This window comes from Gekko japonicus, unplaced genomic scaffold (genome assembly GCF_001447785.1).
Source record: "Gekko japonicus isolate JY-2015 unplaced genomic scaffold, Gekko_japonicus_V1.1 scaffold59, whole genome shotgun sequence".
NCBI lineage: Eukaryota > Metazoa > Chordata > Lepidosauria > Squamata > Gekkonidae > Gekko > Gekko japonicus.
The window spans coordinates 233,640-258,163 of record NW_015169174.1 but is presented as its reverse complement, the minus strand read 5'-3'; the positions used below and the strand labels follow the sequence as shown (position 1 = coordinate 258,163).

Here is a 24,524-nt window from a genome sequence, read left to right as displayed (position 1 = left end):
TTGGCCCTGAGTGTGTAAGGCCTGGTCTGCACAACTGACTAAAAGGAGGCTGAAACCACAGCTGTGGCACTCATAGCCCTCCCAAATCAAAAGTTTGTTATAAACAATGCTCTGGTTCTGATAAATCTTAAGAGAAATAATCTTATTCTCTTTCTTTATTAAGGCACAACAGTTCAGAATATTATAATACAAATTTATATTTTTCCAATGACAACAATTCTCTGTTAACAATGAAGCAACACTTCTATAATATATAACCCCCACCCTGTACTGGAAAAGCCTCTCCATCACTATCCTGTCTCAAGGGAGAAAGCATACCATGGTTTTGATGTGGGAGTCAAGAGTGAGTCTGCATCTGTCAGTTGCTCTGTTTTGCTGCACAGCTGGTAAATTAAGAGGGAGCTCTTAGTTTGCAATGAGGCATAGGGGGAATAAGTAATCCCAGATTTATGTGGGCCAGTTCCTTAAGAACTTCATAGCCTATAACCAGTATCTTAATACAGATACCAGAAAACTGGTAAAATATGCTTGTAATGTACCACCATTGCTTTAAAAAAAAACAAAAACCAGTCCATTCAGGTCCACCTAAATTTGCTGAACAACTCTCAACATGTTATAGAATGTATTTAAGCAGGCTACCTGTACATATTTTTTTTCCTCTGTAATTACTGATATTGTCTGACTGTGCATGTTTTGATCACTCTGTTCCTTTAAAAAATACTTTTAAATATATTGGGTAAACTTACATTACATGTCTGATCAAAGAACTTAGATTTTTCTCTCCATAGCAAGAGAACTTGTTTGAACTTTCTGCAGTTACTAATGCCCTTTTGTGTGGGATGTGAAAGAATCTCCATTTTAATATGTAATAGATATGTATAATGGACAGGCATTGAAACTCCCAGTGCCATTCTGCATACCTTTCTCATTCACTCACCCTGATATACATCCTGACTGCTATGCCACTTGGAAGTGGTTTGGAAGTAGCCTGCAAGTATATTTAAGACTAATAATCTGAAACCCCGACCTAGGTGGGCCAGGTTAGCCCAATCTCATCAGATCAGAAGCTAAACATGGCTTGGCCCTGGTTCGTATTTGGATGGGAGGCCCCCTCCCCAAGGAAGGGTCACACCTTGAAAACGCTGCCATAAATCAGCTGGGGCTTGACACACTTCCCACCACCAATAATCTGAAAATCTCCTTTTCTTTTAACAGATGGGTAACAGCCACAACTTGACTTATCTAGTATAGAGAGCTGGTATTGGTATCCCATTTAGTTGCTCTGATGATATTGGAAGGAAAACCTTTTCCAAACGTATCAAAGTGCAGCCCCATACAGCTGTTCTCTTAAAAGTGGATGTTACATGTGGGTAGCGTACGAAACTTTTTAGGATCAAATGATCCTCCGTTTCTTTTTGTTAGATCCTATCTTGTTCCAAAGACCCATCTTCCTTTAAGCAGTTTTTGAATGTTCCTTATGTGGTTCCCCTGCTGTGAGCTCAAAAGGAAGTTTGTACTGATTGGTATCTGATGCTGTATTTGGGGAGGCATATCAATGTCACCCACCCTTTTTACTCCCCACCCTTTCCCTATACATATTGGCTTGGAACAATTTATGTGACTAGTGGCTGCACTCCTTTGGGCACGATGGATGAACCATGGAAACTGCTGGGACTTTATTGAATTACAAAGAGATTCTGTTTGTCAGAGCCCCTGCAGGATGGAAGTTATATGGTATCCCTCATTACTGTGCTGCACCTCCCTCCTTTCCCAGCGCGCATGCAGTCCCAGGCTTTCAGTGCCTCGTAAAACATATACCCTTCATTCCTGGCCGCCAGGCTACGTTTTTCATTGTCTCCTGCCAGTGCACGCCATAACTGCCATTCTTCACCATCGTGCTTCAGCTTCTTTGCGTTGTTCACATCTCTGCTGCTGGTGACCAGCTATGTGATGGGCCACTTTCTGACAACAGTTGTATTTGAATTGTATTGGAATTTAGAGGAGGGGGGGGCAGTGACTGATCCCAGGGGCTGGGACTTTGGAGCATTTGCAACAACATTTTATAGTGGGTGTGAGCAAGCTTTTGAGCTTCGCAGAACTCTTCTTTAAGCAGGAAAAAAACCCCTAAGCAGGGCTGTTTGGGTGGTCAGAGGCCTGTTGGGATCTGGCCTGCTGGAGGAGGTGGACAGCTCCATGGCCTGCTGTGACTGCTTTGCTCAGCACTTTGCAGATAAAATCTCTCCCACCTGTTCCAACATTGACTCTGCATTAGCAGTGACAGGGTCAGATGGTGCCAGGGTGCTGACTTGTCCAGGTTTGGGGATACTTTTGTGTTTATTAGTCTGATGATTTGGACAGGATCCTTTGAGGTTTGAGGCCTACCACCTGCTTGAGAGCTGGCGTGGTGTACTGGTTAAGAGCAGCAGACTCTAATCTGGAGAACTGGGTTTGATTTCCCACTCCTCTACGTGAAGCCTGTTGGGTGACCTTGGGCTAGTTGCAGTTCTCTCAGAACTCTCTCAGCCCCACCTACCTCACAAGGTGACTGTTGTGGGGATAGGAAGGGAAGGGGAGACTTTGAGACTCCTTATGGTAGAGAAAAGTGAAATATAAAACCCGTCCCTTCTTCTTGTATGACCCTTGCCCTTCAGAACTACTTAAATCTGCTGGGGGGAAGCTGGCTGCCTGGGACCAAGAGAGGGAGTGGTCACCCCAACCTTGAAACAAGATGTGGTGCATCCACTGCTAAAGAAACCTACCCTGGGCATGCCCTGGGCACTACTAAAGAAGCCTACTCTGAACCCATAAAATCTCAGTAATTAACAACCAGTCTCAAATGTTCCATTCTTGAACAAGGCGATTGAATGGGTGGTGGCAAGACAACTTCAAGCTTTCCTGAAGGCAGCAAATTGTTGAGATCCTTTCCAGTCTGGTTCTAGGCCTGGTTATGGGACTGAAACAGCCTTGGTCACTCTGATAGACGACCTGTGCTGGGAGAAGGACAGAGGGAGTGCGACTCTGTTGATGACCTTTTAGTAGCTTTCAGTACCATCAGTCGTGGAATCCTTCTGGACCACCTTTCTGGGCTGGGATTGGGAGGCACTGTTTTGAGGTAGTTCTGTTCCGGTTTTAGAAGGCGGTGCAGGGGGACTGCTGCTCAGCCCCTTTGATTCTTGCCAGTGGGGTCCTGCAAGGTTCAATCTTGTCTCCTGTGTTATTTAGCATCTACATGAAACCAATGGGTGAGGGCATCTGGAGATTTGGACTGGGTTGTCACCAATTTGTGTGTGTGCATGTGACCAACTAAGGATGATGCTTTACATATCTGATTCAGTGGATAATAGTCCATGGAAGTTTATGTGATAATATGTCTTTACAATGCCATGATCATTGCTTTTGCTGCAACAGACTAATATGGCTGTCTGGAACATTACAAGCTTTATATCTACATCATATTTCTGTGAACCAAATTTCCATTATATTCTTTAAATGCAAATCAAATATGTTCATCGCTTTATAAAATTATCACTCCTGGCTTGGTGAAAGTGCACAGGAGTAACACAGCTAGAGAGAATGCACAGAGAATCTCAGTGAGAAAACTAGTGAAGTTTTGGGGAGATCATAGTAGCTAAAGGGAGTCCACCAGTGGGACAGCAAGTATAGAGAGAGTCTCCATCTTTTCAATATTTTTTCAGCAGCTGGCTCAAAAGTTACTTTGCAAAAAAAATAGCCAGAATTCCCAGTATTCTGAAAGGAGATTGGTGAACTTAGTTTTATGATGAGTAAAAACTCTGATGGCACAACTCATATTTTTTTTGTATTGGATTTATCAAGACAGGACTGGGAGAGTCAAGTGGACATCTTTTAGCATTGTGGTTGTGCTAGGAAAGAATTGGGTCCAGCAGGCGATGCAGCCAGCCACTTGCTCTTAATTGAGTCTTTTCAGGGTCTCTTTTTTAAAACATATCCTTGGTGAGTTTATATGGACCCTCCTCCCCACAGGAGTTTCTTCCTGCTATAGAGAGACCTAATGACTGCCAAATAACACTGCCTGAGAACTTGACTGAAGTAAAGGGGAAAGGAGGAGCCTGCCTAGTCATTCATACAGGGGATGTTGTGCATGTGAGGGGACATCAGAGGTCTATCCATCACAAGGGATGTCCCTTCCTTTTGCCTCTACCTCTTTGATCCTCCTGATGTGCCCCACCAATTCCATCCAGTTTGCAATGGGCAAAGCTGATCTTTGTGATCATGGGTGCATCCTGCCTGTTGTCCCCCCTTCCTCTGGGGTGTGATGTTTCTGCAGCCTGAAATAGCAGCAGGTCTTTCATCATTGTCAGCTCATCTCCAATTTGCTCTCACCCTGTGTCTCTTTCCAGGTTTCTGTCCCTGCTGAATGTCTGCATTTCCCCGTCTCTGCAAGCTGCGCCTTGCCCGGCTGAATCGTGTTTTATTTCTAGCCTCGCTCACTTCCTTTGAATTATTTCCTTGCTCTCTCAGCTCCTTGCCGCAAATTCCCCTTTAGTGTCATCTGCAAATGTAATTGTCAGGCATTTGGAAATAAAATTTTGGGAATCTTTCCCCGAAGTTCAGTCACATTGAATTTTAATGCTGTTTCTCCACCCAGTATCTTTTTGATGGCAATTCTGATAGAGTCAATCTTGTGCTCTTTTAATCCTGGTTGCCCAGATCACCCATGATCCCATCACTGTCTAGATGTGTTCACTTTTTTTGTTCTGGTCCCTTTTTTATAGTTGATATTGATGTGAGGCTTGGCAGCAGACTGTTTCTCAGTTGCAAAGCTATCTTCTACTGAAAATCCAGACAGAAGCGGCTATATGGGGAATCTGGGAGAGGAGCCAGCATTCCAAACGGTCTCTTACTTAGACCCCCTAACCAGAAATTCCACTCTTTTTACCAACAGCTGAACAGGTTGCTGTAATTCAGCTGGCCAAACCTGCTTTCTACTGGGATGCATGTCACTGTGAGGCTTATATGTAAGAGTAAAACAGCTTTTTTCCTCACAAGGTCATTCCTCTCTATTTTTCTGGTTTGAGGCAGATTTAAATAATTTTATTCCTGCTGGATTCCTTGTTAATTCCTTCTCCCTCCTTATTTATTGATGTGCTCTCTAGCAGGGCCACTGCCCTTGATATATCTGTAAAATCCTGCCTAATTTCTTTAGTCCTTTCGGTCAGACATTAATTCACTCTCCTTTGTTGCGTTGTCTCTTCCATGCAGCTTTATAAAAATGCCATTGACTTTAAACCCAATTTTACTGAGGAGCTGGCATTAGAAACAGTAGGTCTGCTGAAAACTGTGTGAATTATTTCTTCTTGTGACTTTTTAAAAGGGTGTTGCATTTGGATCCTTGGGAGTCTTGAAAATGCGATTGATTCCCTGTTCTCTGTATGCTTAGGAAACAAGGGTGGAGGGCAAGATAGTTTTTAGAAAGGGGTGTAGGATTATATAGCATCAGTTGTTTAGCAGTATCAAAATAGACATGGATTCATATGGTGCTGAATTCAGGGCTGGGTCTGCCATCCAGCTGTCTGGATTCAAGGCAGTTCACTGACCTAAGTTGCATGGGGACCTAAGGCAATTAACTGACCTAAGTTGCATGGGGATCCCAAAAATGCAAGTAAGTGTGGCAGAGTTCCGAGGTTGCTGCTTATAGAATCATAGAATGTTAGAGTTGGAAGGGACCTTGTAGGTAATCTAGTCCAACCCCCTGCACTCTGCAGGAGCATAGCCGAAAGATAGCCCTACAACATGCCCGAAAGATGGTCATCCAGCCTCTGCTTGAAAATGTCCAGCGGAGCATCCACCACCTCCCGAGGCAGTCTGTTCCACTGCTCAACCACTCTTACATTCAGGAAGTTTCTCCTGATATTTAGCTGGTAACAACTCCCTTGTAATTTCCACCCATTAGATCTAGTCTTGCAATCCGGAGCAAGAGAGAATAGATCCGCTCCATCTTCTACATGACAGCCCTTCAGATACTTGAAGACTGCAATCATGTCTCCTCTAAGCCTTCTCTTTCCCAGGCTAAACATACCCAACTCTTTCAGTCTTTCCTCATAAGACTTAGATTCCAAACCTCTCACCATCCTGGTTGCCCTCTTCTGGACACGCTCGAGCTTGTCAACATCCTTCCTAAAATGTGGTGCCCAAAACTGGACACAATACTCCAGGTGAGGCCTGACCATAGCAGAATAGAGCGGAACTACCACCTCCCGTGATCTGGACACAATGCTTCTGTTAATGCATCCTAAGATTGCATTAGCTTTCTTCACAGTCACATCGCACTGCAGGCTCATGTTTAGCTTGTGATCAACCAGAACACCTAGATCCCTTTCACATGTGCTGCCGTCAAGCCACGTCCCTCCCATTCTATTCTATATTGGGATGGGCTGCCTGAACAGTGGGAAAAGTAATCTCGCCCCACCCAAAAGGACCTATGGTAATGTGTCGTGCCAGGGGCACAACAAGGGTAGTGCATTTTCTTACTTGTAGTTGAGGGTAAACGGTATGCTATTTATGTTTATTGCTGATTTGATGCTTTCTTCTTGTCACAATGTTTGGTAGTATCAGCATGGGGCTGGATCCATTTTAGTAAATTGGCCTGCATGCCACTTTCCCAGTTATGGGGATCCCCCTAAGGGGTTTTGGCATGACGGCTTTTGGGAGCAGGCCAGCTCCAGGACTACCAGCACCAACCCTCATGCTCAGATGGCAGGGGAGACTACTTAGGGTTGATCGTCCACATGGACTCTGTCAATTTGCTAGACGCAGAGCCATTTACGAGCACTCGTTGGGTACGATTTTTCAACCAACCATGAATCCATCCAACAGTTGCACCATCCAGCCCACACTTAACCAGCTTATCCTCAAGGATATCATGAGAAACGTTGTCAAATGTTTTACTGAAATCTAGATACACTATACCCACGGCATTGCCAGAGTCAACCATTTTAGTAACGCTGTCAAAAAAGGAGATAAGGTTGGTCTGGCATGATTTATTCTTGATAAACCCATGCTGGCTACTACCAGTTAACTCATTCCGTTCAAGGTGTTCACAGACAGAGCGTTTAATAATCTGCTCTAGAGTTTTTCCAGGTATTGATGTCAAACTGAGAGGCCTGTAATTTCCCGGGTCCGTCTTTTTTCCCTTCTTGAAGATCGGGACAACATTCGCTCTTCTCCAGTCTTCCGGCACAACACCAATACTCCAGGACATCTCAAAGATTAGAGCCAGAGGCTCTGAAATAACATCTGCAATTTCTTTTAGCACCCTGGGATGCAAGCCATCCGGCCCTGGAGATTTGAAAGTATTTAAGGCAGCTAGATGCTCTCTAACCATTTCCTTACTTACTCTGGACTGACAGTTCCTCCTTCCTTCATATGCCCTGCATTCTTCAGTTTGTATACAGCTCGCCTTACGGTTAAAGACCGCAAGCTTCTCAGGCTCTGTCTCTTACTACTGAATGTACTTAACATATGACCTCAGTAGGCTCATCCGTGTGAGGGATATTGCAACAATCATAGTGCCTGTCACTGCATGAAGAGAGGTTGATCCCAGGCCAGCCTTTACTGTGCAGTAAAGTTCAAAGGGATGGGGCTTGCCACTGTGGCTTGTGCTGGAACCCAGAAGAGGGGTGATGGGTTATGTTTCAGTTTGTGTGATAGGTGCTGGAGAGTGGTGTGGAGCAGCAGTGGTCCTGGACTGGATGCATAGCTTTGCATGTTGCTACAGGTGGCTTTCACCAGGGCAACTGGATGCCAGTTGCAAGCAAGGTGTAGGCGGTCGCTGCAGTACTTAATCAAAATTCCTTTTCTCCTGTAAAGCTGTGCCGGTCTCAGGAAAAGCAGTTATGTTAATGAATAATCCATTGGCTCAACTGTTAGAGGTTAATTATCATTGGGAGATCTCTCTAGCTTGTAATAAATGAGGGGTTTTGTGTGTGTTGTAGGGGTGCATGGGGGAACTCAGGTGGGCCATGGGGACTATATATCTTGCTGAGGATGGTTAGGGTTTTCATAAGAATATGCAAGTTACGTTGTAGCTCTCCAGCACATAGTGAGAGACCTGGGGAAATGAATGCTGTGAGGCCCCATATTTCTTTTACCAAGGTGCTCCCACTGAGGGGGAGTCACTCTAACCATGTGCCTGGAGACTAAATGAGTGGAGCGTTCCAAAGGGCTTTCTAATTTGGGTTGTTTGGAGTCTCCTTGCACTTCACTCTTTTTTAATAGCATTATTATTTTGTAAGAAGTGCCCGTTATGCAGCAGGCGATAAAGAGTGACATTGTGCATGTATGAGTGCTGAATGACACCTGGTGCTGTCCCACAAGGGCACTTCACTGCTCCCTAAGCACCAATCCAGAGCTGCTCCTACATAGCAAAAGCAAGTGGATAATGGGACATGTAGGCAGATGTTCTGTGGTCAATGTTGAGCCTGAGGAAGGTGGCAGCAAATTCCCTAGGGCCAACAGCAGGGATGGTGTAAGCTCTGGCTTCTCAGTGCTGTGGGGCAAAGGATATTAGGCATTGCCTTCCCTTCACTGCCCAGGCCAAGGGGCTGCTGTTTCTCTCCTGTGATCATGGCTTTAAGGTTAAATAGTCTATTGATGGAATTATGGATTGAGTGGAATCGGAAACCTCAAAGGCTAAAAATACAGTTTGCTGCCAGGAAGTGATCCAGGCTGCTGGGAGCTCATGGGGTGCCACTTCAGCCTTTACAACTGACTGACTGCTCGTGTGGTAGAGAGCTTTGTGCCCTAGGGTTCATCTCTGTCCTTCCTTGGTAGGTTTTCCCAATCTATCCCCCCCCATGAGTGGTGTTCCCCTAGCAGTGGCTACTGCTCCCTGCTGTACCCAACAGTTTCTGAAATCCCAGTTGCTGCTGTCAAGACTGAAGCCCTGACAAGATTATGTTCCAAAGATGGATTGCAAAGGTAGCAGAACAGGAGTGGAATATTTTATATGTAGTTAGCTTGCTTTGGACTTTCCCTGGAAGAGCTGCTGGGTGACTTTTACTCACCTGTTGCCAGCATGTGCTACTAAGTCAGTCTGTATTCCTGTTTCTTAATAAGCTGAAGCTCTTTCTCCCCTCCACTTTCTACTTTACCTTTGTTTAGAGCAGAATTGTAACAGCAGAATAAGGCACAGGGGCTGCTTGCAGCCCCAATGTCAATGTTGGCAGATCCTGCAGGAGTTCTGAATATTTAACCATTAAAAACATTTATATCCTGCTTTTTTCCTGTTAAACTTTCAGACAGCTTACAACCTAAAATCAGTACAATAAAATCCAAATACAGCATCTAAAAATGTATAATCCCAGTATGTCTGCATTTCTCCATTTCTTCCTAGACTGAGGCAAGTAACACAGTTGATGCTAGCTTTCCCTGTTGCAGGCAACCAACCATGCTGTGTGGCCCACCTGTGCCTAAGACTCTCTCTGTGTGAATTGCAGGGAGAGTGACAGAACACATTGAGTGTGTGTGTGCCTTTAAATGCTGTCAAGTCACCTCCAACTTACGGCCAACCTATGAATGACTGACCTCCAAAGCGTCCTACTGTTAACAGCCTTGCTCAGGTCTCGCAAGCTGAAGGGCTGTGCTTCCAAACCGAAGGAGACTGAGACTGGGAAGGGGCAGCTGTGAAGGAGCTAGGGAAGATTCTCAAGGGTATGGATATGCTCCTGGCAACCAAGATCAGGATAATTCACACTATAGTATTCCCCATTGCTAGGTATGGATGAGAAAGTTGGACAATGAAGAAAGTGGACAGGAAGAAAATTGATTCATTTGAAATGTGGTGTTGGAGGAGAGATTTATGGATACCATGGACTGCCAAAAAGACAAATAAGTGGGTTCTAGATCAGATCAAGCCTAAGTTCTCCCTAGAAGCTAAAATGACTCAACTGGCTCAACATAATGTGTACTTTGGTCACATTATGAGAAGACAAGAGTCACTAGAAAAGACAACAGTGCTAGGAAGAGTTGAAGGCACTTTAAGGCATCATAACAAATGCCTGGTTGCTTGTCGTGGACATGGGTTGCTTACTGTACTCGCTGTCACCTCCCCAAGTTCTTTACTGTGCTCACTCTGCCCCAGTTTGGTGCAATTTCCACATGCAGGGGCCTGGACACTTTGGGATTTGTTTCCTTCCCACAAACCAGAATTAAATTATAGTTGAGAGTTCCATTTTGTAGTCAGGAAACAATCTCCAGTATGCCCAGGTGTTTCAGCTAATTGTGGAGACTGAAGGCTTTGCAAATCTGCAGGGTTTCACTTGCACTCTGCACATGATGGGTGGCAGGAGGGAGCCTGTAAGCTGGCAGACAAGCCTGTGAGGCGTGGAAATAGGCAAAGATGGGGTAACGGTAGGTGCAGAGAAGGGAATGCTATGCAACACAGACAAAAATGGGGTAACATGGGGTACTGAGAGTCTGTGGTGTTCAGAAAAAGGAGCAGGGGCCGGGGGGGGGGGAGTAACAGGGTTGCAAAGAGACCTGTGGCTGGGGAAACAGAAGGGGGCATGCAACTGAGAGGTACAAATACGTAGTATTTATAGTAAGATGGAGAGATAAAGGAAATGAGGGAAAGCAGTACAGAAGGATTCTGATTGCCCTATGGTACACAGAAAGGCGAAAAAGTTGGTATGAGATCTGTAAATAAAAGGGGAGTGGATGGAGAATTGATTTAAAAGACACGCAATAAAAATAGCCTTTTCTTGACATATTCATCCCTCTTGAGTCAGTAGAAGTGGCCCTAAAAGTAATCCTGAGTTATGTTCCCCTGCTCTGAAAGATGCCTGCTTGAGAACCATCAGGGTTCAGCTTCTGCTTCGGGCTTTGTAGCCCTGCTCAGTCTGAGAGCTGCCTTGTCTCCAGCACTGCCTTTGAAAAGCCAGCCATAGCAGGTGTTTTCGTTACTTGTGTGGTTTTCAGCTTCCGTGTCCTGCAGTGTGGATTATGGGATTCAATGTAGAACTTAGGGCAGCAAGTTGGAAGTTACGTTGCTCAGTGTAGTGTGAAAAGGAGACACGCCAAGGGACACTGATTCAATCCTCTGAGCATGAAATGGGTTGGTGCCGAGGCGTGGCGGGGGGGGCATCTGATGGAGTGTGTAATAGACTGCAGATGCAAGAGAGATAACAAAACCTGGAAAATAAAATTTGTGGACTGCAGTTCCTCTCCCCACCCTAAAAAAAAGAAAAGAAACCTCTGCAGAGTTTGCCGCAGTAGCCATATCCTAGTTGTCTTGAGCTTCATAATCAAGAATAAGAAAATGGTAGATATGAACAGGTGCCAGGAATCCAAGTGTGCCTGTTTATGCCCATGCACTGAAACATTTGTTCTGGATGTTCCTGCCTATGGTTTTTCTTTTTCTTTTCGTGAGACTTCTTGTGTACTACTTCCTAATAAAAGACTTGCAACACCCAGTGTTTGGGCTGCAGAAACTGTATGGGTTATTAAGCAACATGTCACATATTAGTATTGTTAAACTGTATATATTCCATTATGCAAATGAATTTTCTTATGCTGGCCCTTATGTTGATCTCTTGCGCTGACTTTCAGTGCATTTTAGCTCTTTAATGACAAAAGGTTACTGATCCCTAGGTCAGAGAAAGCCAACCAGCATTCTTGTAACTACTGTATTCTCCTGACAGTAACCCAGGATTGGCACAACCCGACCTCCTCATGGCTGGTCAGATTCTATAATTAGGTTGGGGTCCTCTGGCAGAAAGAGCTTCATAGGTATGGAGCATATGCCGTTAGTGATATGCGACTGCTGATGGGAGAGAGAGGGCCTGAGGAACAAGTGTGCTTTCTGAGAGATCCCCTAAAGTGACAGATTGCAAGGGAAATACACTGCAGACTCGTTGCTTCTTTTCTTTATGAGTGAAACTGAATTTTTTACTGTAGCTTGATGTAATGTAAGCGGGGGGTGACTAGGGGCCTGATAAGTTGCTTTGGGAATCAGATCCATGCTGTCAGTTGGCTACCTCCAGTATAAGTGATCAAAAGGTTGCCAGTGATCAAAATGCTTGATTCAGTGCTAGAGCTCTTGTCCTTAAAACATGTGTTGTATTCATTGGGGACTGTATATCCGGGCTTTCTGGTATTGAGCCTTGAGCACTCTCATGCACTGCAGTCACATCTTTTCGTTATCTCTATGATCATCAAGACTAAAAAGCATTGAACAGAACCTGAGACCCCCTTTGTTTCAGCAACTGTTGCTGTAAAAGCAGCATTGAAATCGGCAAGTGTCAGCAGACTAAGATAATAAATGTTCCCAAATTCACTCTGTTACTATTGGGCTGCTGAATTGGTAGCTAGCATGAGAACAGGTCTGAAAAACTTCCAGTTTCTGAGAGCTGTTGTTAAATTTCTAGGAAGTAGTTCTGTGGAAGGTCAGTAGTTCAGCAGTTCGAGACCCGGGTGCCGCATGATGGAGTGAGCTCCCATCTCTAGTTTCAGCTCCTGCCAACCTAGCAGTTCAAAAGCAAGAAATTGCAAGTAGATAAATAGGTACCACTTCGGTGGGAAGGTAACAGTGTTCCATGCGCCTTGGTGTTTAGTCATGCCAGCCACATGACCACGGAAACGTCTTCGGACAGCGCTGGCTCTTCGGCTTTGAAACTGAGATGAGCACCGCAACCCTAGTGTCGGATTCGACTGGCTTTTGAGCAAGGGAACCATTACCATTACAGTTCATGTAAAGCTGAGAAAACATTTAAATCCTTTGATGTCTGCATCAAATTTTTAGGAGCCCCAGCAGATTCCTGGGGGGGGGGGGTTCAACCCGGTTTGAGAGGCTGTTCCTCATTACTTGTTGCATTGGCTACCTGGCCTGACTGCATGGCTTGAATGTAGGAAAGTGCTCCCTAGCCATAAGAGCAGTGTATCCTTGCGGTGTTTTACGAACACAACTGTGTTGGTGTGGAGGAAAGTGCTGTCAAGTCTCAGCCAACGTGCGGTGACCCCATGGGGTCATTCAGAGGTGGTTTGCCATTGCCTGCCTTTGCATAGCCACCCTGGACTTCCTTGGTGGTCTCCCAATCAGGGCCGACCTTGCTTAGCTTCCAAGATCTGATGAGACTGGGCTAGCCTGGGACATCCAGGTTAGGGCACTGCTGTATTAGAGGCAAGGAAAGGCAGAGTGGATTGTGACATGCTACACTTGTGCTGTGAGGTATGGGAGCGACAGGAATGGTAGGGAACTGGTTGTGGTACATAAGTTAGGAGAAAGAACAGGAGCTCCCTGTCCTCCTTCCCCCTGCCTGCCAAACTCCATGGACCTTTAAGCTAAGTAATGAAGGTGATATTCAGAAAGCATCCCACTTGCTGCCTTGTTGCTGTTGGCTTTGTAGAAGTATTGGGAGGTCCCAGATCTCTGGCTGCCCCAAAGTCACCCCTGAGGGGTTAGCCTTTCCATTCTGCTGCTCATGTAGAAAACTACTCAGTGGATCCTCACTTGATGGTGTTTGCAACCTCCCCCACCCCCACAGGGACACCTGCACCATTCTGTTGGCATCTGGGTGGCTGTTTCCATTTTACTAACTTCAGTCTCCTGCAGGTACAGATATTCAGTGTGGTGCTCGGGTAACAAAGGTGACAAAGAGCAGTTGTTTTCCTGTGTACCGTTGCCCTTCAGAGCTGCAGTGGAGTTTGTTGGTGTGAGAGAGCCTCAGAGCGCCCAGCTAGCCAAGCACAGTTCCTCATTCGCAGTGGGTGTGGCTGCTTGGAAAGAAATAGATTGTACTTCGTTCTGAAAAATGACTCCTCTGGGCTGGAGCTGTCTTAATGATACGTTCTCCTCTCGCAGAGTCAATAAAGATGAAGGGGACCATTCTGCTGGTGAAATTAGCTTATTGGAGAATGGAAAAGATCCAACGGCTCTGTTCGCACCTTGGTTAGGAAATAGATTGGACTGTTTTCTGGCCTTTTTTTTTTTTTGGTCTGTTAAGGTTTGCCCCTTATCCCAGGGGAGGCTGCCTTGATCCCCACACTGTCTTGTAAAAGGTCCCGTAAGCTTTCAGCACTATTCTAGTTAAGTTTTCCAAAAAGTGATCTGGGCCTTAGAGAAAAGCTCCTATACTTCTCAGGAGGGCATGGATTGTATCCACCATCCTCATTACTGAGGCTAGCAGACCACTCCTTCTCTAGAGAAAGCCTAGCGCACTGTCTTTAAGGGGAGAACAGGCACCCGGGATTGTATTTGGTGTGTCAGTGCCAACATGGTTCAATGAGGGATGTGAGGGCAGATGAAGTAAGGCTACCCAGAGCTTCCTCTGGGCTGAATGTTGAATCAACAGGCATCCCGGATCCCTTGAGAGCCAGTTTGGTGTAGTGGTTAAGTGCGCGGACTCTAATCTGGGAGAACCCGGTTTGATTCCCCACTCCTCCACTTGCTGATATGACCTTGGGTCAGTCACAAGCTCTGGCCCAGCTGTCCTTGAAAAAGGGCAGTTTGTGTCAGAGTTCTCTCGGCCCCACCCACCTCACAGGGTGTCTGTTGTGGGGAGGGGAAGGGAAAGGAGTTTGTAAGCCGCTCTGAGACTCCAAGTGAAGGGCGGGGTATAAATCCAATCTCTTCTTCTTCTTCTTCTTCTTCTTCTTCTTCTTGATGTGTTCTGTAGACAATTTCCCAAAATGCAAGGCATTTGCAGCCATGGTACTGAGCAGAATTTAGACTGAGTTTTGGCATAAGGCAGTAGGCAAGTATTCTCTGGCCCAGGTTATTGATGGAGCTACCTCCTTTCTGAACTGTGATTCCTGCTTGGCTTTCACTTCCTAGCTACGTTCACCTTTGTGATAAAAATTAGTTAGGTAGAAGTGCTAAACATCTAGTTGCTCCTCCTCCTGCCTTTGGGGTCAGGGTCGGGTGTTTGCCTGTACTGTATGGTGTGTGAGGCTTCAGTGTAAATATACCTGCCCTCCAGATTCTACGCTGTCTGTGCATTGCACTTAGTAAGGAGGGATCTGTTTTCAGTTAAGGGGAGGGGAAAGGAGAGCAGAGCAGAGCAGGGAGGGGAAGGCAAGCAGAGCCTAATGCACCGGAGGTGCCTCGGAAATGAGAACCTTGGATGAATTCCTGGCCCTATTGATTGGTGTACAGTTTATGCATCCTGACATTCATAATCTTGGTCTGCTGCTGATGGTCCAGATTAATGGGCCCAGGGGCTGTCCATCCGTCACTTCCCATTAATTACCAGAGAGGTGTTTTTCCAGTGATTTACCTGACAGTGGGGCCATGATGAATACCCCTAAACAGAGTGGGCAGCGATTAATCTTGTGGCCACACCCTTCCCCAACTCTTCCTCCCCCCCCCAACCACAGGATAGACCCCCGAGCCATCCGTCTCCATAAACATGGCCTGATGCATATTTATGGGGGCCTGGTGCCTGGCAGATAGCAGCCTTGCTGTTTGTGCCAAAGCTTATGAAAAATAAATCTCTTTGGCACAAGGGGGTTGCAAATACACGGGGCCTCAGGGTGGTGGTTATAGTTGAAGGCCCTGCGGTCTGGGGTTTGGAGGAAAGGGTCGGGGTTTTGAACAAGAGGAAGCGAATGTGTCCAGGTATTTGTAAGAATCCTGAGAGCCAGGATTCCTGGGTTCTGTTCCTTCCGTTGAGAAGGGAGTGGCTTTTGGCGATCAGTACAGCAAAGCAGAATTCTCAGGTGGCCCTTCCGTCCCTTGAAGGGTGGTGAGGTCGAGTGGGTGGGCCCTGGGCTCCTCCGTTGTTGTCCCTTGCTGTACGTCAGCAGAAGCTTATAATTTAAGAACTAGGATGCAAGATTTCCTAGTTATTTGCTCAGCTTTGTTTCTGATTTTTCTGCACTGTGTACATTTGGCCTTATATCTCTAATTTCCCTATGTGAATAGTGCTGATCAAGAGGGCTCCTTGACTAAGGTGGCATGAGGCTGAGTACTGATTTCCAAAGAATCTTGTGCAAGCTGGATGCATAGATGCAGCTCAGTCATCTACCAGATGAGCAGGTTGCCCTGGTAGGAGTCAACCCTTGGCGTTTGCTTGTTTTCCTCCCTGTTACCCCTTACATTTCTAGCCTATTAAGCTTGTGAGGTGTTCTTCTTGAAGGCAGGACCTCTGGCGTCATCGGCTCTGCCTGAGAATAACCTCAAGTGAGCAGTCCCTTGCCCCTCCCCACTTACTCATGCTAGTTCAGTATTATCTCCCCTGACTAGCAACAGCTGTCTCAGGAAGAGAGAGCTGTTTCCTAGCCTGAGTCCCTTTGACTGGAGGTGCTCTGTAGGGACTGAGTTTGGGACCTTCTGCCGCTGTCACAGCCCTTCCCCCAAATTTATTTTATTTATTTATTTATTATATTTATACCCCGCCCATCCTGCGAGCAGGCTCAGGGCGGCTAACAAAGCGGTACCATGTACCTAATTTTAAACGTCTTTCCACCCAGATAGGGCACCCAAGGTGGCAAACATCAACGCATTAAACATTTAAAACATTAAAATAGCATTTAAAATGTGTGTATATAAATATTAGACAATACAATAAGAACACGAAGGCATACAAATAACAAACATGTGTAGCCAGGGAGGAGCGCCAATATGTTTACTGGGAGAAGACAATGACAAAAGGACACAGTCTAATCTCCCTGGGGAGGGAGTTCCAAAATTTTGGTGCCTTGACTGAGAATGCCTTTTCTTAGGTTGCCACCTGACTTAGCCTCTAATATTGGGAGTACTTGACGCAAGGCCTCCGAAAATTACCAGAGTAGGCAGATAGGTTCATATGGGAGAAGGCAGTCCTTAAGGTATGCTGCGTCCGAGCCATATATGGCTTTAAAGGTCAATACCAGTACTTTGAATTGGGTTCAGAAGCAAATTGGGAGCTAGTATAGATGGAACAAGACTGGAATCCCTGTGACCCACTCCAGGCAGCATTCTGGCCAGAGTGTTCTGTACTAACTGCAGCTTTCAAATAGTCTTCAAGAGTAGCCCCAACTAGAGCACATTGCAGTATGCTTGCTTGATGCAGCAGCAGGTTTCTGTGCTGGAATATGGCAGGAGATGCAAGTCACAGTTAGCAGGCATTCCTTTGTGAACAACCCTGTGTTATTAGTCTTTCTTTAGAGCCAAAGTAGCTCTTGTTCTGGGAACTGGGAACAACTCACCCGGTAATGAAACAGGAGTGGAGCTGCGGTGGCTCAAGTGGTTAAGATGCTGAACTGCAGGCTGTGGAAGGTCAGTAGTTCAGCAGTTCGAGACCCTGGTGCCGCATGATGGAGTGAGCTCCCATCTCTAGTTCCAGCTCCTGCCAACCTAGCAGTTCAAAAGCAAGAAATTGCAAGTAGATAAATAGGTACCACTTCGGTGGGAAGGTAACAGCGTTCCGTGCGCCTTGGTTTTTAGTCATGCCAGCCACATGACCACGGAAACGTCTTCGGACAGCGCTGGCTCTTCAGTTTTGAAACGGAGATGAGCACCGCAACCCTAGAGTCGGATTCGACTGGCTTTCGAGCAAGGGAACCTTTACTTTTTAATGAAACAGGAATAAAAAGCGCTGTATTAATCATACCGCATGTATGCAACAGGCCTAGAATTATTCTGTCACACATGTCCTCCTGTGAGCACCATCTATCTGATGGGCCTCTCTCAGTGCAGACATGGATCTGTCTTGGTTTTGGATATATGTAGAGGTCATTTTCACAAGGCAAGATGGAACATCTAGTCGCATCAGGCTTACTGGTGTGAAGCCCACTGGATTGGAAAGTGCTTGTGGAAAGGCGCAGGTGTTAGCACATGTGGAATGCTCAGTGCGGCTCCTTCTGCTCCAGTTTCATGGACATTTGAACCTTAATGTAATGGTGTGTGTACTATATATTTTCAGAAGTATAGCTAAGAAGAGATGTAGTATGCTTAGCATATACTGTGGATCTTTTACTTCTTAGTTTGTGGGAGCTTAAATCTATTCTTTTAGGTGCTTGTCAGTTTAGGATTTATATACTGTACTTATTGCATATCCATAAGAACATGATTGTAAAGAGGAGAGGGTAAGAGGGTACAGCACAGGCTGTTTCTTCCAGCCATGGCATTCATGTAGCTTCTGCTATAGCACTGAGTTTGGGCATTTGGTGTTGAAGAGAGGGTTACGGAGAGGCATTCTTGCCTTCTTTTCTAAGCTTTGAAGGCTTTATCAATTATCTTAATACATTCCTATGAGATAGCAAGGTGGAGTTTACTGGAGCTTGGTGTTATTTTTTTTCTTGGGATGTAGGTCCTGGGTGGTTCCTTATTCGGCTCATCTGTGACTTCTCGCATCTCATCCTGACCTCTCTGTGTTCAAAGTACACATGAGTGACCTCAGTAGCTTGGGCTCCCCTTTCTGGTTACTTGTTTCCCAGAAACAGGGTTTTGGTAGGTGTCTAGGATAGGAATTAAGTGTGGACTGAACTTGCATTTTGATCTGTTGCAGCTAATTCTGTTCAACTGGTTTATCCTCAAATGTGTTTGACTTACTGTGATAGAATGCAAAAAGTTGTGTAGTTACAAAGATGAAATGGTTAGTTTGGGAAGGAATGTCTGATGTTCTGGAGGTAGCATTCCCCCCCCCCCTTATGTTCCTTGAAGGGCACTAAGCTTATGCCAGGCATTGCTGTGATTCCCTGAAGAGTAGAGGTAAAATTTACTTGGGGCTAGAGATGTGAAGGTTTGAAAAAAGGGACTTTCACATCACAACAGGTCTTGAAGCCACTGGTGTCAGGGTGCTGAAGCTGTGGAGAAAGCAAGCTTATTCATGTCAGTCTTTGGAAAAAGCAAGGACAACTTTCTATCTGGGATCTCAAAGGAGTCTGTAACAATGCTTCTTTCCTGTCTTGCACCTATTGCAAAGCTACTGTGGCTTAATTGGGTGTGACTGCTTTGCTTTCTAGGAAGCTCTGTCTGAAAGGCATTTAAGGGCAGATATAGTCACAAAGGAAGCTGATGCTATCAAATCCTGCTGCAAGGAGTATCTAAACGATTTATCAAAAATGGAACTAAGGGAGTGTCTCTCCTTGTATGTGCCACACATGTGCCAGCTGTCTGCCTCACATCATATTTCTGATGCAAGGAGTATGTACTTACATAGCCTATTGATCAAAAATAACTAAGGGAGTGTCTCTCTCTGTATGTGCCACACATGTGCCAGCTGTCTGCCTCACATCCTATTTTTGCTGCACTATCTCCCAGGACTGTAGAACTGTATTCACCTGTTCGTGGGTCTTTTTAGCTGTAGCCCCAGTGCTATGGAATAATCTCTTGTTAGGGGTCAGGAGCTTGTCTTTGGTGCCAACCTTTAGGCAAAGCTTTTTTGTTAAAGGTGATGGTAGCAAATGTTTTATCTTTGGTGAGAGCCACTTATGAGCTAGTTTTAATCATATGATGGAAAATTATTTCATTTTTAATTGTTTTTGTATGATTTATATGACCTTTCATGGGCCCTCTGTTGGTTGGGGAGAAGGTGGGTAAGTAATTTAAACGAAAAGATAATCTGAATCCAGAGGTGTTTGGGTTGCAGAATCGATCTTCAGGAAATATTTGATGCAAGGGTAGATTAAATGTGAACAGACGTTCAAATAGCTATAACTATATAGCTATAACTGCCTTACCTGAAAGGTCCAGCACTGACACAACTAAGGGTCTTACTACATTAAAAGTGCACTTCTAGCCCTCATGATTGGAAAGAGCAATCTGGAAACAGGGTTGACAGCTCTGGAGATTTGGGGGATGGGGCCTGGAGTGGGTGGAGTTTGGGGAGGGGCGCTCAGTGGGGAGGTGATGCCATGGAGCCCTCTGAGGCGGCTAAAGCAGCTGTTATACCCAGGGGAATGGATCTTGGTCAGCTGGAGATCAGTTGTAGTGGTGGGAGATGCCACCTGGGGGATGGAAGCCTTAGCTCTCGAAGGCCAGTGGATAGAGATTTGGTGTTCTGCACTGCTGGTACTTCCTGGTCTGTGATTGGCTAATCTCTTACCACTCGAATGTATATTCAGCTCCTCTTTTCATGTCCTCTGTCTTCTTTATTTCACTCCACTGCTGAATCAATCTGGCTGCATTCACTGAACCCCTGAGTCTTAGAACTGAAAAGTAATTAAGTGAAGCTACTATATGCAAACATTCTTCTTAATGTGTTCTGAGCTCAAAATTTGGGTTTTGCTGTTGCAGAATACATACAGCCATTGTTATGTTGTAGTTATAACAGTATATCTGAAAGCATGCACAAACGCACTTGTCTTCTGCCCAGAGGAAGCTGCTATCTCAGCTAATTCTACTACTTGCCTCCTCTTTTTCCATGCACTTCTGCGTAGTAAGAAGTGACAATTGGGGCCTTTTTCCATTCCAAGCTAAGCAAACTCCTCATTTCTGCTGTTTCATGTCTTCCCATTACATGGGCCATCACTGTTGGATATGGGCATTGAACTGATTATTTTCCACTGTTACAGGTGTCGAAACCACTATGCAGCCAGATACAGAGAGGACCCGGATACGGCCCAAGAAACCAGACATGGCCCTGTATGTTCCCAGAGCACGGCGCGAAATTGCAGTATCAAAAACCAGCACCTTATTGGCCACCAGATCTGACAGAGAGGTGAACCGTGGTCCATCAGGGAAGGAAGTCGTTAAAGGACATGAAGCAAGGACAAGTCCCAAAGCTGGAAGAGGCTTACTTCACAGAGAGCAGGGAGGATTCCTCTTCCCCCAAGAAGAGAAAAGAATTACATCCAGAGATGGGTTCCCCCAAAGCAGCTCAAATCCAAAGATACAGTACAAGGAGAGGCCACAGCCCCTACGTAAGCCCAAATCACACTTTCAGGTGTCTTCCCCTGGATTCCTAAGTCAAACACCAGCATTATTGCCAAACACGGAATTAGAGGCACCTCTTGAATGCAGCACTGTGCTCTCCACTGGTTTACTGAGGATGGCCGGTCTTCAAATTCAGCCAGGTTTACCTAGTGTGGACTGCACTTGGGAACAAAAACACATATTTCCTTCTGCAGGGCAAGAGACTTACAGCACTGAGATGAACAAGCAGGCAGGAGCATTCCTCCCAGACCAGGTAGGGCTCAGTGAGGAGAATGTGCTGCCGTGTGCTAGTGAAAGACTCTCAGATCAGACAGAGATGAGTGAAAAAAGTACGCTGGCTGGTAAGGTTAAGGATCTGAGTAGATGTGATTTGAGACCAACTGGGGGAAGTGGGGATGACACGTTTGAAAACACAGGCAGCAGAGAGGTACATAAGGATTGCTCATCAAAGTGTTCAAGTGAGAGAATATCGGATGAAGCAGACAGCAATAATAGCATTTTGGGGGACATTAGCAATACACATAGCACATGTAAATGGATAGACAGCTGCAGTCACACAGAGATAGATGACAGTAGCATGTTGGAATATGCTCCCAAGAGAGTTCCAGATGAGACAGACCCAAAGGAAGTTAGTATTACTGAGGATGTAGGCAGGAATGTTCTGGCTCCAGTGGAAGTGAATAAGTATAGCACCCTAAACCATGAAGAGGAAAGCAAGAGTGGAGCATATAGTCATGCAGCTGAACACATGTCTGATCAAAACATGAATAATATGTCTAGCTGTGTGAGTGAGAGCATGTTGATCCAGACAGTGACAAGTAGCCTAGCAGCAAATGCAGTCAAGCAACTCTCAGGTAACTCAGGGGTGGCTGCAGGCTGCTTAGATGGGCCTTGTGGGAGGCTGGATGGTCTGCCCAGTTGCATGTTCAAGGAGGGTGAACTGGGACAGGTGTGTGGCAATGAGAAGAGGGATGGCTTCTCTCTCCACATCTGCCAGTGCAAACCTTCTGAGTCTGAGGCTTCAGTGACAGTAGGAAATGCCACATTTGATTTAGGGGGTCAAAACTCTCATGGCAAGCACAATCCTGAGGCAAGTTGTTCTGCCAAGGAGGCTGCCAGCTGCTTACAGGAATGTACCTCCAAGGAGATTATACACTTGTCAGCTGTGGGGGATCCTGAGAGCACTCTGGACCAAGCAGAAGCACCCTTGGGTGGGACCTCAATGGAAGATCCAGCCCAGAGAAATATGGGCATGAAGTTGCAGCATCCATCTGGAGACAGGGCAGAAGGAGAAGCCGAACCAAGTGTGCCATCCAGCTGGGAGGAGCCCACTGGAACCAGTGTTGGTCCTGCAACCCTCAGTGAGGATGGCAACGTGGCAAATGAGACCTGGGATTCTCTCTTCAATGATGATGGTGATTGCCTGGATCCACAGTTGCTGGAGGGGGTGAGTACCCTCTGTGGTCCTCTTCCAGAACTGAGGATCACAAGACATTCTCATAGGAGCTATGTGCATGTGGAAATGTATGTTTCATAGCTGGTTCAGAGTCAGGCCAAAGCTTTCATCTGAAATCTTGATCAACTGCATCTCCATGCTGTTCATAGGTTATGAATGTCCATCCATCCCCCCATCCTGAAATGTATATCATAAACACTGTGTCTAGAGCCAGTTTGGTGTAGTGGTTAAGTGCGCGGTCTCTAATCTGGGAGAACCGGATTTGATTCCCCACTCCTCCACTTGCACCTGGCTGGATGACCTTGGACAAGCCATAACTCTGGCACAGCTGTTCTTGAAAAAGAGCAGTTTCTGTCAAGAGTTCTCTCAGCCCCACCTACCTCACAGGGTGTCTGTTGTGGGGAGGGGAAGGGAAAGGAGTTTGTAAGCCGCTCTGAGACACCTTTGGGTAGTGACGGGCGGGGTATAAATCCAATCTCCTCCTCCTCCTCCTCCTCCACCTTCTTAAAAACAAACAAATTTTAGACCAAAATAAAGACACAGAATTCCCAAATACTTTGCAACATTTTCCTACATTCATGAAGACTATTAACTTGCTTATTTAAATTTGTAATGAGAATTTTGGAATTCTGAAGAAGCCACCACCATATTATTACATGCCAAAATGATGGATTCTCTGTAGATGTACATTCCCTTTGCTAGCTGTAAGTTGAGGGGCCCAAGTACAAAGAAGTCAGGATGAGTATGAGTGCTCACACAAAGGTCAGGATTAATTCATGTCCTGTATGGCTATCTGTAGGCAGAGCTGTAGAGCCCTGTACCATGTGTAAGGTGTGTAGCAGACTGAGAGAGAGAGGGGTTCCATACTTTTCCCTTATAGAGACTCCATGGATTCCCGTTATCTAGATAACTTCATTTATTCAGTTCTGAGTTGCCTCCTTGGCCTTTCCCAGGGTGGGGGTGGGTGTGTCCTCACTCTGCCCACACCCTCTCTGGCTTCTCACCCTCCTCCTCTGTCCACCACCCCAGGCTTCTATTGACCACGGCTTTAAAACTCTTCCTAACAACCAGATCTTCCCCCTTCCCTCTGGCCCTTCACTTTCCCAGTGTTCCCAGGAGTAACACTTCCTTCAGCCGTGGCTGCCACAGCCACAGCGTGTTGACTGTGTGGGTCCCAAGCTGCTTTGTCTGGATATCCTCCTCCCCCAACCTGGCCTGGGGAAGGCTCCCTGAGTCTGCCACCCAGCGGCCCACTCCCCTTGTTCTCCTCTACCATCTCCCAGCTGGGAAGGCAGGGCCAGCGACCCCTCCTGGTCACACTCTCCTGTGGAAATGTTCAACCCTAGTGATGGCTGAGGAGTTGGTAAACATAGAAGTACAGAAATTAACTAAGGCAGCCAATGCCGGCAGCCAGCAAAGCTCCCGACTGCCTGCTAGACTCAGCATAGCTAAGCCTCTGTGTCGCAAAGAGAAATACAGTCCTCTGTTGACAGTATATAAAATGCATGCAATAAAGCAAGTAGAAGTGCTGCGCGTGGAGTCTGCGTTGCTGTGGAGCAGAACTATCGTGCTGACCAAGAGGCATGGAGAGATGTACCGTGAAGTTTCATGGAAATGGCAGGTTTTTAATTGGTGCTGGCTTGTTAGCATATTGCCCTGTAATGGTAGAGCTGAATGTATTACAATGAGGCGTTCAGCACAGGGAATGTGCAGCCTTGCCTTTGGTTTACAAGGAAAGCACCGTGTCGGCTGGATGGCTGAAAGCCTCTTATTAAAGCTTAAATCAATACCATAAACCCACTACTTTTTGGAGTGACACAAAGGTACCTAAAGTAACAAAGTATCCTAATATTGCTTCAAAGTGCATCCAAGCCTGTTTAAGAGTCAGGGTTGAACTGAATGGATTCTGCTTGCTAATAGCTCCCGTGAACCATTGAAATTAACTAAGCAGCCTCATTACTAAGGGTTAGCTCATAAACCATCCTAAACCCCTGGCAACGGAAGCTGTTAAAACTCCATGGGGGCAGCTTTTACAGGAAGTAGCTCTGGGTTCACTGCTGCTTATTCCAATCAGTAATGGCATAGAAATTAAATCTACCTTTCTAGGCAGGTAGCCTACCAATCCAAATCCAGCCCAGGCCCTGTGCTTGGCACTTCTTGCACAAGAGACCACATGTTATTTCAGCACCTTTAGCAGAAATGCTAGCACATCAAGTGGAACTTCCCTGCATAGTC

General features: G+C 45.9%; 1 protein-coding gene across 2 annotated transcripts in view; it reads left to right on the top strand.

The window, feature by feature from the left end:
* Positions 1 to 24,524, top strand: part of R3HCC1L (R3H domain and coiled-coil containing 1 like) — a 73,918-nt gene that overhangs the window by 36,532 nt on the left and 12,862 nt on the right. For both annotated transcript variants that reach the window (XM_015415924.1, XM_015415923.1), the window contains exon 2: positions 20,473 to 22,280. In XM_015415924.1, coding sequence (XP_015271410.1) covers positions 20,487 to 22,280 — 1,794 coding nt within the window. In that variant the 5' untranslated portion in view covers positions 20,473 to 20,486. The remainder of the gene's footprint in view (positions 1 to 20,472; positions 22,281 to 24,524) is intronic.